At 38.9% G+C, this 15000-nt stretch overlaps 2 protein-coding genes across 7 annotated transcripts in view; one reads left to right on the forward strand and one right to left on the reverse strand.

The window, feature by feature from the left end:
* LOC134190740 (uncharacterized) overlaps positions 1-8989 on the reverse strand; it is a 10422-nt gene extending 1433 nt beyond the window's left edge. The window contains exons 1-22 of the mRNA XM_062659237.1: positions 8842-8989; positions 8680-8789; positions 7476-7570; positions 7268-7420; positions 7153-7210; positions 6234-6291; positions 6069-6153; positions 5217-5357; positions 5105-5155; positions 4904-5044; positions 4774-4845; positions 4663-4713; positions 2669-2818; positions 2517-2609; positions 2381-2459; positions 1717-1823; positions 1586-1660; positions 1417-1525; positions 1311-1364; positions 1184-1250; positions 919-986; positions 750-856 (exon numbers count right to left, since the gene is read on the reverse strand). Of these exons, the coding sequence (XP_062515221.1) occupies positions 750-856; positions 919-986; positions 1184-1250; positions 1311-1364; positions 1417-1525; positions 1586-1660; positions 1717-1823; positions 2381-2459; positions 2517-2609; positions 2669-2818; positions 4663-4713; positions 4774-4845; positions 4904-5044; positions 5105-5155; positions 5217-5357; positions 6069-6153; positions 6234-6291; positions 7153-7210; positions 7268-7420; positions 7476-7570; positions 8680-8789; positions 8842-8984 (2067 nt within the window). The 5' untranslated portion in view covers positions 8985-8989. The remainder of the gene's footprint in view (positions 1-749; positions 857-918; positions 987-1183; positions 1251-1310; positions 1365-1416; positions 1526-1585; positions 1661-1716; positions 1824-2380; positions 2460-2516; positions 2610-2668; positions 2819-4662; positions 4714-4773; positions 4846-4903; positions 5045-5104; positions 5156-5216; positions 5358-6068; positions 6154-6233; positions 6292-7152; positions 7211-7267; positions 7421-7475; positions 7571-8679; positions 8790-8841) is intronic.
* A 50-nt stretch (positions 8990-9039) lies between these two features.
* The window catches only part of LOC134190667 (ATP-binding cassette sub-family C member 10-like), a 19405-nt gene continuing 13444 nt past the window's right edge, over positions 9040-15000 (forward strand). For all 6 annotated transcript variants that reach the window (XR_009971668.1, XR_009971669.1, XR_009971667.1 and 3 more), the window contains exons 1-7: positions 9040-10775; positions 10831-10935; positions 11011-11127; positions 12885-13010; positions 13311-13396; positions 13456-13600; positions 14022-14330. Coding sequence is in view for 3 of the 6 variants with exons in the window: in XM_062659131.1 (XP_062515115.1) it covers positions 9420-10775; positions 10831-10935; positions 11011-11127; positions 12885-13010; positions 13311-13396; positions 13456-13600; positions 14022-14330 (2244 nt within the window). In the remaining 3 variants the exon portion in view is untranslated. The remainder of the gene's footprint in view (positions 10776-10830; positions 10936-11010; positions 11128-12884; positions 13011-13310; positions 13397-13455; positions 13601-14021; positions 14331-15000) is intronic.

Below are 15000 nucleotides of genomic sequence, written 5' to 3' on the forward strand. Positions count from 1 at the left end.
TACCATACAGTAGCTGGTACGAGGCTAACCATACAGCTGGTAACATGGTAATGAAATTCAACGTTAGAGCAAAACAGTCGTGTTAGTTCATATTGGAGTAAGGTTGTACATACAGACACCTTGCTACTCTTTGTTTACAAAACAAACTTTGCTATTAGTGCATCTCCTTATGATTAAGCAAAAGTTGGTTGCAATTTTTTTCTTGTGAACATGAACAATTGAGCAATGTTTCTTCCAAAACGCTGTGCTCCTGCTATATCTCTATCTCTCTACTGATAACATTAAATTGAACCAAGTACTAACAAGCTTGCAATTACCTAAAGTCAGTGTACAAGCAAAGAATGAATTTGTGACAGGCAGAGATCTTCCCATTTTATCTCCAATTATCTCCAAACGTCACGATGAGCTGCTTTCTGCTGCCAGCAGTTGCTACATTACCACAGTAATCTCAGAGTACAAATTTGAGTTTTCCAGGCAGCAATCACATGTGCTAGTGCTACAGCCTATCACAGGCCACGAGTGGACCTACATTATCTCTCAACTATCATGCACTGACTGATGCCATAAGACTGACATCACACTTTGAATTAAATTTGTGATTCTAAAAATTAATGTAAGCTTGTGAATTGCCTGCTCATTCACACAGATGAGTAAGCATGGGTCAATAAAGCCTGAACAAACACATGTTTTTACTGAAAATAAATTGGTACAGTGCACGCCCAACAAATAGCCATATTCATGTGACATACTCGAGTTCTTTGCTGTGGATTATGCTGAAACTGAACGTCCAGGACTTGTTTTAATCTTTTAAAGGCCATTTCTTGGTAGGGGTAATTCCGAATAGCATTACATTGACCTATGCAGACAATCACCAGAAATTAAATCTACTTCTCATCTCTGTACAAGGATCATCATTACCATGTACAATTTGTGCATCAACAATACACTCTTTAGTAAAGTTTGAATCATCAAGTTGATCTATCCACCTAAACAGACAAGCGCCTACACCATCCATCCATCCACCCACCCACCACGCACGTATGCACTCATGCACGTACACACACACACACGCACACACACACACACACACACACACACACACGCACACACACACATGCACACACACACACACACACACACACACACACACACACACACACACACTGACCACTGCTCCACTTACCAAATTGCATCGTTTGGTTCAGACATTTGACTCCATTGCACTACGATGTCTGCTAAATCTCGCCAGTCTTCAGACAAACATAAAAAAATGGTTTACACACAAAAGCACACAAATATCAGCGCAATACCAAAATTATGTGGCTTGTTTGTATAGCTACTTGATTCCCCTGAGACAGTAAAGCCTAACACAAAACTAGTTACACCAATGTCAAAATGCCTTCCAGTTATCTTTACCTGTTTCACCATTGCATTTCAACCTCTGAAAGACCTCTCGACATTTCTGTGCAACGCAGATTATTGCAAAGCCACTTTGACAATGCTCCCGATGATTTTTCAAAAATCCCTTACAAACATAATGCATTTAACACACGCAGAAATCTGTCCACACACAGAGCAAGCAAACCGGTGTATTATACTGCAGTTTACTGCCAAGTTGATTTGCAACTTTAGAAACTAAGTCTACTTCTTCTGGTAGTACCTACAATAGAGAAGCTAGATGACAAAATAAAACGACGAAGTTGTTAAAATGCTTACTTCTGGAATAGTTACATCAGGAATTGTATCATTAAACAAAGGTGGATGTTCATATTCCCGAGACAGTTTCTGTGGATCTTTCCGCTTGGTCCATGCCTCCTTTAAAACTGTCAATACAACTCACTTCAAACTTTAAAAATCATCACATTTAGACGAAACAAACTTATGCATTTCTTATCTATTAGACAATTCACTTGATGTATTGCACAGTAGGAATGCTTCAAAGCATTAGCCTCACCCACCTACAAGTACCTCTTACGTGGTATGTAGCAAGTAAAATTGGTCATCAAAATATGCTCAGAGCACAAGCCTTCTAACACAGACCACAGATTGTAACATTAGCAAAAGACAGATAACTTAAAGATGTCTCTGCTTTCATATAGAATTATAGACAGAGACAGCAAATGTTGCTGACACAACTCACTGTCGAAAAATTAACACAACCGTGGCTTTTATGTCCCAGTGTCGTGATATCAAAGTAAAGCAAACATGGCAGATAAACAGTACACACCTTGCGAAAAATAAGGCTTTGTCAGCAAGTGAATCCTAGTATGTTAGCCTATTTTCCATGCAACATGTTACACATTACTCTCTATTTGAGCATGCCAGCTTTGCAGTCATGTCATCTGAAGTAGTCAACTATAATTTACTACAATATACGTACCTCTACTGTACTTTGCATCAGGATTACGACAAGATAAACATTTGTCGAGATCGTGGTGAGCAAGAAGAGTCAGATCCCGCTACAGAAACATTCAAGTGTGAAACAACATGAAGTCACTTGTATATCTGTTCAATACATAATAGAAAGCAAGGTGTGTGGGCTTCCTTGTAACTACTGCATTGAAGTCGTCCCATGCTTTCCGATACTGTCCAACACTTTGATACGAAATCTGGCAAAAATCTGAGAATATCCAATATGCAATTAAAGTCACTATTGTCATGGGCTTACTCCTCTCATAAACATGCAGTCTTCATGAGTAGTATCATATTTGAGACCATCAGTAAATATCTCAATAGCTTTTTGAGCCCATCCTGAGTTGTAATGCAAACAGCCCCTCATATAATGGGCTACGACATGATTAGGCACCAACTGTAATGCCTGACAGAAGAGCAATAATAATCAACTATAAAGCATTGTTCCAAGTAATGCCTGTAGCAAACAACCAAAACACAGTAATGCCATATGTGATACAATGGGACGATTGCTCCAGTATAAAGAACTGTTTTCTTGTGACAAGGATTTCTTTATTAGATCTTTACGTTAAGTAGTATGGTTTACATTTTACTGTAGGTGTGAACACCATTCTTCAAATTGCAACTTTCCTATATATCTGATCAGTTGAATTTCCTTGACTTGCTCACAATGTCCCACACATTCATCACAATGTGCCATACGTTCTAGTGGCGGATACAGAATTTGGTTGAAGGGGGCACAAGCGACTACAAGCTGATATGACGTCATCAACCTTATGACATCACACATTTGCCTCATTACTCAAAATCCGGATAAGTATAATTGTAAACCATTTAGGACCTATGTATGTTGCATACTGTTTTATTGCAAGCAAACACAACTTATTATTGGGCAAAGAATTTACAACATGGTTTTATGTTTTAGTCACTACAGTACGGTCATGCTTTCTCTTGAATGTGAATTTGGTTATACGAAATTAGACGCTGCTTAACTAAAGACACAATAAAGAGTGAAAACTGCGGATGTGATCGATGGTCATTCGCTGTTTCTATACAAGCTGTCATCCATTTATATTACAAGAAAACAAGCACCGCAGTATATAGGGAACAGTCAGCATAAGTGCACTAAGTTTACTGCCTACTACGCATGCCTCGTAGACAGCAATCTAAAGATCACTCATTTCGACACACACCAATTCTCTAGCTAAATGTCGTTGCTTCAATTGGTTTCTTCATTTATACTTTGCCAGAGCAATTGGGGGACGCTTCTAAAAGGAGGGCACGTGCTGATTATCTGAATCCGTCGCAGCATTCAACACAACGTGCCACACATTCAAGTTTGATCAACACACTAGTATAATGCAGGGTAGACCAAACACCTACCGTATTACCTCGCCTAGAACGGCATGCCGTTATGGAATGAATTTTACCAGGGTTCCGTTATACCTCGAGGTACAACCGCATGCCGTTGTAAATAAGCGAATTTTACCAGTGCCTCAAGTTGCACATCCAACAAAATCTAATATCTTTTTAAAGCGGTACTACTAACTACTACTAAGTCTTCAAGAACATGCCATGCATAGAGATTACCAGTAAGCACTAATCAGTTCTACTTCTTTGTGTCCCTCATCATCATCACTGTCTTGATCTGTCAAACCTGATGGTTTGTCATCTACTAATGGTTCTTCGCAAGCAAAAAACCAACGGCAACATCATCAACATGGTCATTAGCATCATCCTCCACATTGACGTGTCTCCTCCATTACCGCAATATTAATATAAAAAATAGGCCTTGTATTACTGTGACTACCGTACCTCGCTCTATAACGGCACCTCACCCTATAACGGCATGCCGTTATAGGTACCAGCTGGAGTTGTAGCGGATTCTGGTAAAATTCGCTTATAACGGCATGCTGTTCTAGGCGAGGTAATACGGTAAGTGTCACGTTATTGTGCAAATCAGATAGAAAATCATGCTACCTAATCCTTTACTACAAAAGTTAACGTATGTTTACACCACCAGACACAGCACATGAATGCTTAACAGCTCCACTTAATGTACCTATCCACTGTTATGACAACAACATTAAACAAACTACCGTGGCCACAACTTTAGTAAGACCAATACAAATATGACACAGGTACATACATGTACATGCATCTTCTCTATCTACTTGTAAGATAAACATGTCTTTTCAATGATAAAATTGATCAATAGTTTCCATGCAGCTGTTAGTGTAATACGATTACCTTGAAAAAACATTCTTCTGCTTTCTCAAAGTTTGCATAATCCCTGTATGCCTAAAACATACAAAAAACAGTTAAAATTCACATCTCAATCTAATGCAGTGTTGCACGCACAATTCCCATATCTACATAGGAGTCTGCAAACTGTGAATCAAGATCAATCGCGGATGCATGCGCTCCTATAGCCTTCAATACAAGAAAAGATGAAAAAACTAGTGACCACATAGTATGAAATATGACTCACAGCTATTGGATTTCCAAGAGCTGTGTGACACCTTCCTATGCTATTGTAAAGGTTTCTTCGAAACTGTAAAGAAACGTTACCCTGCTCCTGTAGCAGCTGTTCTGCATTCCTCAAGTGTGTCAATGACGTTTTGTAATCCATCTAAATACAGTATCAACACTATTTTTATGTGTATACCAACACAAAACCTCAAAATATTACCATTCTGTTATACACTAGAGCTAAATCAATTTCGGCATCACAGTCACGATTCTATAAAATGTTTGTTTGATAAGCCTGTGGCCCACATGTATGCCACAGACATGATTAGTACTTTGCTTCGCTTCACTGATTCCTTCAGGTCTTCTATTGCAGCATTGTGATCTCCCAATGCGCCTCGCACTTGTCCTCTCTTTCTCCATGCTTCTGAATTGGTTGAGTCTTTCCTGATTGCCGTCGTGAAATCATGTTGTGCCTAGAGATAAGAAACCAGCCAGTCCATCATACATCTTACTTTACAAAAAACGTATAACAGTAAACTACAGTCTCAAATTATATTAGACCTTTACAGGTCCTGCTTAACTTAATTCATAATCTTGAGTATCATTCACAGTTTATGTGAAGGGTAGTAAATCTAGAAGTGGGCAAGAGGTACACCAACGCCTTTGTAATGATTCCTGTTTTAAACAACTAAGAACGTTGACGTTAGAAGCACTGTGCTCATACAATTAAGTTTTCAATGCCACCATACACTACAGAAGAGCAATGTTGAGTTGACTAAACTCTCTTACAATATTATTGGTTCTCGGCAACTGGCATTAATACTGTAGCAATGTCCTCATTTGTAATCACTCTTCAACAACAATAAATTTTGTTCCTAAAACAGCCTACGTTTGGTCAAATGACCTGAAATCCGTTTCACGTGTGTGTGTGTGTGTGCACATGCGTGCACACGTGTGTGTGTGCATGTGTGTGTGCATGCGTATGTGCATGTGCATGTGCATGTGCACGTGTGTGTGTGTGTGTGTGTGTGTGTGTGTGTGTGTGTGTGTGTGTGTGTGTGTGTGTGTGTGTGTGTGTGTGTGTGTGTGTGTGTGTGTGTGTGTGAATGCATGTACATATAGGTACTGCAAACGTTATGAAATACAAAAATGTAACTAAATTAACATTACAATAAAGTAGTCACCTCTAGAAATAGTTGCTGCTTGGCATATGCTGATCCCCTTCCCACATATGCCTCCGCCATGTGAGGCTTGTCAGCAATAATATGACTGTGACAACAGCATGACTTTCATCATTTGTCAAGCTCTAAAATATGGACACCTAGCTCCATGTGTCAGCTTGTACATACCTAAACTTCTCCACAGCTCTTTCAAATTGCCCTTGATTCAGAAGTAGACGGCCATGTGCTGTACAGAAAAATACAAACACAAAAATCATTACAACCTACTCATTAGTAAGTTTCTATCATATACAGGAAAATATTGACTGTGCCTACTAAAACACGACTAAACACAAAAACTGGTCTGCATTAGTCACAACCTACTGCATTCTTGAAACAACTCAAGCTGGGTACATACATGTCTGCTGTCAATGAGCTTTAGGTGTCACAGTTATGTGTACTAGTACAGCAACAGAAAACCATGTCTTAATAGTTTAATGTGTATTTGTAAGCACAAGATCTCTATACAATACTCCAAGCGTTACTTTCGATTTAATAGCCATAAGTTATGCCATAATCCACACTAAATGTCAACTCACATTGTAGTACCTAAGCTGCATCACAATCGTAGATCAAATAAGCGAGCCCAGCTAAGTTTTAGAGGCAGACTGCAAAAAACCACTACATGGTATTATCGCAATCCATGTGAAAGTTCAAGAAAATTCTATGTTCATCAGATGCTTGCATCTACCTGTTTTCTAGAAATGTGTACATACAGTATAGTAATACACATGTTGAAAGGCAAGCAACTATAGCCTTGAGTTGGCTTTACAATCTAATGTCATCATGTCTACGTGACAATAATTAGTTGTATGGGGTAAAGGTCCAATTATCGAGGTGATAACGTGCCAGTAGACTGAGATATTAATAAATGCCATATTGACCAGCCAACCATGCTATAACAATTTTCGTATATTATAGCATACAACTATTTTTCGTGCTATTTATAATATTACAAATATTATAATATTATTTATTGATTGATAACATTTTATGCTGGCGCATGCTACCAAAATTGGCAAAATTAAGATTCCTTCAGTTTGCTCACCTAAGTCAGCATTAACTTTCTTTAGAGTCGGTTGATCTACGCCTGCCTCGATTACAACCTGAAAGAGTACAGTCTCTCCACAACTTTGATATCAGCTACAAAATGTGACACGCACTAATTTAGTTTCTCGAAGTGTTTCCTTCTGTTTTGATTCATCTTTGTTTGCCTTCTGTTTAACTGAATGTTTGACTGCATCAACAACTGTCTTGCTATTAGAGTTGGTCGTGCCATCACATTCTGATGCTAGTCGCCTCATTTCATCTAACAGCTGCAGCAGACTTTGATAACTCAGACAAAACAATAGCATAATAATAACCCCATACCTCGATATCTCCCAGTTTGGTCTTGCACTTCTCTAAGCCTGACATCAACACAGCATGTGCATGTTTCATCTTTCCTTGTTTTCTAAGTGCATTTCCTACAGGCATAAAGACTATTTGAAGAGTGAGTTTACCAAGTCCAAGTGCAGTTAAGACCAATTATTAATTAATTTGCAACTAACGCCAATTTAGTTTTGACATTGAAATTCTTGTGTGTACGTCTACTTAGTTCACGGTCATGTCTACAAAATCGTACTGCCAAGAAAATACAAAGGCAAGGTAACTGCTCTGTCATTATCAATTAACACGTGATCTAAAAGCATGAAAACATAAAAAATAATGAAAAAGGCAAGTAAGTACAAGCAGTCAACACCACACAGTTTGAAGTCCAGCGATACACACAGATAATCAGCTGTAGTCAAATGTGGTCTAAGATATCAAATAAAACTGAAAAAGAAATGTGAAAAACGTTGAAACACATGCATCTAATGATACAAGTCTGTCAAGAAACCTGTTCAACAAGTGTCGATCAGCACTCTAATAGTGTGAAAATTTAATAACAGGGTCAAAGTCGAGGATAGAAATTTATGCAATTTTGCGGACTTCCTTAGGCAAGTGCAACAATGTAGAAAAGATAATCTCACTGCATCAGCTGGATGCCTGTCAGCCATTACTGTTACAAACAAATTCTGACAAATTTAATAACACAAAGTACTGTCAGACCTCATTATTCTGACACCTGATACCTCACTTTCTGACAAGGTACACACATTCATGGTCACTGTGTATTTGTTACCAATAATCCGACAATCGTGTTTGTCAGAAAAATGTGGTTGAAATAACTCGAATAGATATTATATAGAATATATATTATATGGCAGTATCCGTTGGTTTAAAAAAAGCTGATTTAATTAAGACACAGGCGAGGTAAAGTAAAACTGCTTATACACCTGTTGACTATAAGTTGACAAGTATAACTATACCTGCAAGACTCTTCACAAGTTCAAAGAAATTTATGACCAATTAGAATTAGAATGAATTTTACAAATGCGTATAAAACTATATGTATTAAAGACACCCATATTAATTAGCTATAGAATATTGATCGTCTTCCAATGGTGATGTCATTCGCTATTAAATTTTTTTGAAGCAGTTGTTCAACCAGAAACATGTTGAGACACAACCCGTAATTACAAACAAGGTCTACCTTTGACAAGATATGCTCTAGCGCAGAAATCATCACAGGCGAGAGCTTTATTACAATTGTCGACAGCTTTCCTGGCCATTTCCAACCTCAATTGTGCCGCTGCACAATTGCTACCACACAAACCAATCAGAAAAAAGAGAAATACCATGAATGTCAGCTTACCTCAAAATTCGAGCGAGAAGTTCACCATTTCTTTCTTCATCGTTCACAGCAGCCAGCGACTTGTAAGCCTCCTGGTATTGACTTATTGCTCTACTGTAATTGCCTTCGAGAAATTCTTCCTGTGCGCTAGACAATTGCTCCATGCAACCAGTCGTGCAGTTGATATCAACGTAAGTAGATATGATGGTCATAGAATGAGACTGTAGACGTTTGGTGCGCCCAAGTTTGTAGTTATTTGGTGGGAAATCTTTCCTGGTGACAGCAGGCTGTTCAAGAGTTGTGCTTGAGGACAACGTTGTTGGGTTTTGCGAGTGCTTCCGCTTGTGACGGACGGTCTCATTTTTGGACCAATTCTACACAAACTCGATCAGAATCTTGGTTACTAGACGTCTGAAATTGTGAGACTAGCAGATAAAGTGTAAACGGCTTGAGCAGGTTGATAGTCATTCAAACTGTTTGTGATTCTTCACTGCAAACCAGTGCTGATTTGGTTATATATGCTTTCATCCTTCTGTAAAAACTCTCGCGACAGCTGGATAGGTTTGTGAATTAATACTAATAATTTCACAGTTAGCAGGATGTCGTGGGTGTGTCAATTTTGTGGAAGTGATGATGAGTCTCAGTGTTTTCCTATTTGGCGTGAACAGTCGGAATCATTTGGGTTGTGTTTTCAACAAGTGGCAGTAGAGATGACTACGAGCATACTGTTTGCTGTTTTCAGTGCCTACAATGGCGGTCGTCAACACACGCAAGGCAAGAGATATCGACGATTAAGATCGCCTCGGGTTCTCACTGCTAGACTGCTTCTTAGCATTTTAATGACACTGACGTATGTGATTGAAGGTCTGGTTTCAATTTGGGTAGCTGCAAGACATCCTCCTGTGTTTTGGTCTGTAGCTGCTGTTGGTGCAGTAACATGGACTACTCATTCGTTTTATATCTGGGCTGCCGGAAGAAACATTTTCTTTTGTAATCGTCAAATCGGACTTCTTCTGGTTTGGAGCTTGACTTTTATCAGCAGCTGCTTACAGTTTTATACTGCTGTAGGCGAGGAGTCGTGGCCTGGTGGTCACTCATCGCATCAGTGGATTGAGGACTATGGATATTCTCATGCATTAAGTGTTGTGATACGTTTTGGTCTTCAGATATTTTGTTTGCCAATTGCTCTTGTGAAAGTAAAAGACCCACTCTCATCTGGTATACGACAACTTCTTGATAGTATGGCAAACAAAGAGGAAAATTTATCAATACAAAGTGAACGAGAACGTGAAAGGCAACCTTTATTGGGAAAGTATGGTAGTGGCAGATATCCTCAAACAGACACTGACAGACAAGTGCGGCCACTGGTTGCAGAAGAAGGGGCAAACTTTTTATCATGGTTGTTTTTCTGGTGGGTTGGTGATCTAATGGTGCAAGGTTCAAACGGTCAGTTGGAGAAACCAGAACAACTGATGCTTCTCCCTACTTCTCTAAGAACGGAACGAGTACGTGGAATATTTAGAGATGTTTTTGGAAAGGTTCAAGCAGAGGATGTTAGCTCTGAAGAGGCAGATGCTAATGCAAACCAAGATCCAGTTAGAATGAGAGAAAATTGGTCAGAATCATTTGAAAAAAGTACAGGAAGGGAATCTCCCAGTCTTTCAATTGATTCTCTGAATGGACCAAACCAAGAAAACATAGCCGACAAACCTCATTCAAGGAAACGGACTCTGTGGATTGCACTGAACAAAACATTTGGATGTCAGTATTACCCTCTAGGTGTTCTCAAACTGATTGCCGATCTGCTTGGATTTGCTGGACCGCTGTTGTTGCATGAGCTTGTTTCATTCATGGAAAGCCGTTCCACTCACACGATAAGTGGCTACTACTATGCAGCCGGATTGTCAGTAGCGACGTTATTAGCTGCGCTTATAAGCAGTCAGTTTACCTACTTGGTAAATGCAGTAGGTTTAGACACAGTGGCAGTAGTTAAATTCTTGTTGGCTGCAGGTCAATCGTGTGAGTGTTCAAGTTCGTGCTGCTCTTATCACTGCTGTTTATGGCAAGGCTGTGGCTGTCAACACTGCATCTATGCAAGAGTTCAGTACTGGACAAGTAGGCGCTTTCGGGTTTTGTGTCTCGGTTGTTGTGTAGATTTCCTATTTTAACAACACTGTTTCTTGTGTGTAGATTGTAAATTTTATGAGTACTGACACAGATCGTATTGTCAATTTCTGTCTCAGTTTTCATCAGTTTTGGAGCTTACCATTCCAAGTTGCAGTCGCGTTGTACTTGTTACATCAACAGGTGAGTATGGTCATTTCTTATCATCTCAATAGATAGAGATAGGCTGGGACTGTGAATCAAGTCTTGTTTGACTTATGCACTCTGATACGACTAACAGACAGGATCTTTGGTAGGACAGACAGACTGATATCATGGGCAAGATGGGAACTTGGTAGTATACAACCTTACTGTGCAGGTAAACAAAGGCGTGTGTTATGGAAATGCAGTTAGGTGAGTTGATTAGTTGGGGCTAGACTTAACTTAATTACGGTATCTTGACACTAATTTCAAAGACAGGTCAAGATCAAATTTTATTACTAATTTATGTTTTGGTCGATCTGTTTCAAATTGGATATTTGAGGTGGGGTGGCATCTGTATCTAGTATGAGACATACTAGACGCGACCCAGTCTTGTCCTTCCCTTGTTTCTGGATTTTTCTTCTTGTCACTACATTAAGAGAGGGAATCTGGGAACGATGAGTGTGGAGCGAGACTGAGTCAATTCTATAGGAATACTGCCATTTGTTGTTGGACAAATTCATAAGCATGTACCAGGCAATGACAAATGGTTTAGCCCTTGACCATTCTGCTAAGCGAGAATGTCTCTCAAACTTCTTAATTAATGATATCGACTCACACGGTTTTGTCATGAGTTTCATGATTTACAGGAATGTCTCACAATCTTACGAATTGCACTTAATTCTTATGATTGCAGGCCCATTTTCCCAGGCAGACATATAAATAGTATTTGCACAGTGTAGCATGTTTCAAGAGTAATGGCAACTGCAGGGCTGCACTACACCTCTCCACATCTTGCCTAGTTTTGGGACACGAAGGTTACTTGCGATGTCCATAAGTTTGAGGTAACTTTCTCAGCACACAAAGTAAAGTGAGGTCACTATTTCTCAGCTGTTTCACGCCAGCATCTGTTGATGAGTCAGAGAGGGACACAAGAAGAAGTGGTAGAAGAACCATCTCGACCAGAACTTTTTATTGACCAGCACAAGTCTTAATTTATAGTGGAACAGTCTGCATTTTGAGAGTGAACGAGCGTATCATGTAAGAAATCTAGACTCATATCACATTAATGTTTGCATTGATTTCTGTTCACTTGCAGTTGTGCTTGCATTTCTGCTTGAATTAATCAAAGCATTTCATATGTAATGGCGTTGCTTGTGTTGGCAAAAGGACGACGTTATCCAAGATGTGCAATGGCTGTGGGCATTTATTCTGCAATAGATAGTCTTGGTTTTGGTGTTTCATGATCCTCTTACTGATTTAGGCAATGCGAACGAGTTGAACAGAACGGAATTGCATACATTCCCTGCAGTGCAAGGCATAGCGACTACATAGCAACCACTTAATCAGCTATGCTGTGACACCACTCTCTAGGCAACTATGATTAATTTGTGAATTAGTTAGCAAAGGCAGCCATTTTGGTAAAACATCTGCAGGTAATAGGATCTACTGGTCTGCTGGCTGTGGTCTTTCTAGCTAGACAGTTTGCTTGGTGCTTCTGTGATAAATGACACAAGATGTCGGCCCATAGGTAAGCCCATAGACAAGGTAAGCCAATCAGTGATTCAAGCAAGTTGGCAGGCAATTAACATGTAATATGGAGGGGCAAACCGATATATAGAGAGTCGGGGACGTTAGGACGTTGGGTGGTTTGTTCTTGTTGTAAGACTTTGGTTCAAAATTATATCAATAAGATCATACAATTCTCCGAGTCTTAGATGCTTGGTGGTTCTTAACTGTTGCGTTTTGTTGATGCATAGGTGGGACTTGCATTTCTTGCTGGTGTGGCGTTTGCTATACTGCTGATTCCAATCAATCGTTGGCTTGCTATAAAGATCGGAAAGCTCAGCACTGCAATGATGGAACAGAAAGACAACAGAGTCAAGGTGTGCAAGCATGATCAAGTTAATAAGTTTCTGGAAGTTTGAGGCATTTTGATCTACTAGACAGGATAACTAATAACTTTGCATTTATATGTGATGCACTCGTGTTTATGTGTACGTGTCATGCACAACATGTTGGTCGATTATGTTGCTTGTAGCCATACTGTTGTGTATAAGTGTGCTTGCATGTAATTACATGAATATACCTAACCATCATGTACAGTGCTTCTGAGATCTAGGCGTTTCTCAGATATTATGTATTTTTTAGATACCTGCATGTGAGTGTAAAGTGATTTGCTTTAGGTAATGAGTGAAATTTTAACTGGCATAAGGGTAGTCAAGTTTTATGCTTGGGAGAGTCACTTTTCAGAAAAGATCAATTCTTTAAGGCAAGTTTGTTCATGTGCTGTTTTTCATTTATTTAGTTGTATACTAGTTATTTGCACAGATCACTGGAACTGAAAAGTCTGAAAGGTCGGAAGTATTTAGATGCTTTGTGTGTGTACTTCTGGGCAACAACTCCTGTTCTGATCTCGATTCTGACCTTTGCAACATACACTGGAATCAGTGGTGATAAACTGACAGCAGCTAAGGTATCTCTGCTTTTCAGGGGATGTTTCTTGTTTTCTGTCAGCTGTCTTGTTTATAGTTAATTCTATAGAACTAATTTGTCATTTAATTATTGTGACTAAATGAATATTGATATATTGTTTGGTTGGAATTATCAATACTAGCTTTTATAGAATGAAATGACGTCATGTATGCATATCCTTAATACGAAATTGTAACATGAATTAAGACTTAGAACATGGTCTGATGTAACTGTTGTGGTTTTATATTTATTTATTCATTGTTAATCATGAAGGCCAACTAAACAGCTTTGTTGATATCTGAAGCGGAGGCTTGAAACACTTTAACAGATTGTTGTAATATGTGATTGGACACAGTAGGGAATAGTTTGTATATTACTTGTTGTGTCATTTCTGTAAGCTGCTGTTGCGTGATATTATTCAGGTGTTCACCAGTGTTGCTTTGTTTAACATGCTGATCAGTCCTCTCAATGCATTTCCATGGGTTCTTAATGGCCTCATTGAAGCTTGGGTGTCTCTAAAGAGAGTTCAGAAGTTCATGTGGCTTAAAGAACTGAACCAAGACGAATACTTTGTTGATGTGCCACCATTTACTGATCACCACTGTCTCGACAGCATGGAAGATAAAGAGCCTTGTCTTCAAATTGTGATGGGCAAATTTGCATGGTTACAACCTGGTAGCAGAGGAAGGGCAGGATCAACTTTGAGGAACATCAATTTGACTGTGAAACAGGTAGGCCTAGAACAATAAGTATAGTTACTGCTGCTGTAACTGTTACAGGAATTATGCAAAATAGAAGTGATCTATTGACTTGGAGCAGTACTTTAAAAGTATTGGAGATGTAACTCTGCATATGTTGTTACTGAGTATAACTCTTATGATCATACTTATTCTGTCTTTTATTTTACAGTTCTTTGTTTGTTCGTTTGTCGTGATAAAATGAAGTAGAGCCTGATTTACACAGAATAATGATTTAAAATTACTCTTCAACACAGCAGTGTGGCATAAGCAGAGACATAGTAAATGGTATTGCTTTGTTGTGATGCTGATGTAATCATTTGATATCAGTAATCTTTTAGACTTAGCACTTGCAGAATATTATCTGATATTTGTCAATCAGCTGCACTGTAGTAGTTAAGGTCTCTTGTTTGGTACAGTAAAAGTGTCACTGACAAAAGAATTGTATAAGAGTCATATTAGCTTTAGTTACTTTTAGTGCTGGCATGTTCAGAGGTCATGGTAACGGACAGACCTGTTAATGTCATGCCAATTCTCTAATAAAGAATATACATACAGTACAGTCGATGCAGAAGATTGACTGTAGATTTTGTGGAACTTACTTGTGATTCAAGATTGGCATTATGCAATTCCACATCTTTGTTGGGCAGAGATAGATATCCAA

This window comes from Corticium candelabrum, chromosome 15 (genome assembly GCF_963422355.1).
Source record: "Corticium candelabrum chromosome 15, ooCorCand1.1, whole genome shotgun sequence".
NCBI lineage: Eukaryota > Metazoa > Porifera > Homoscleromorpha > Homosclerophorida > Plakinidae > Corticium > Corticium candelabrum.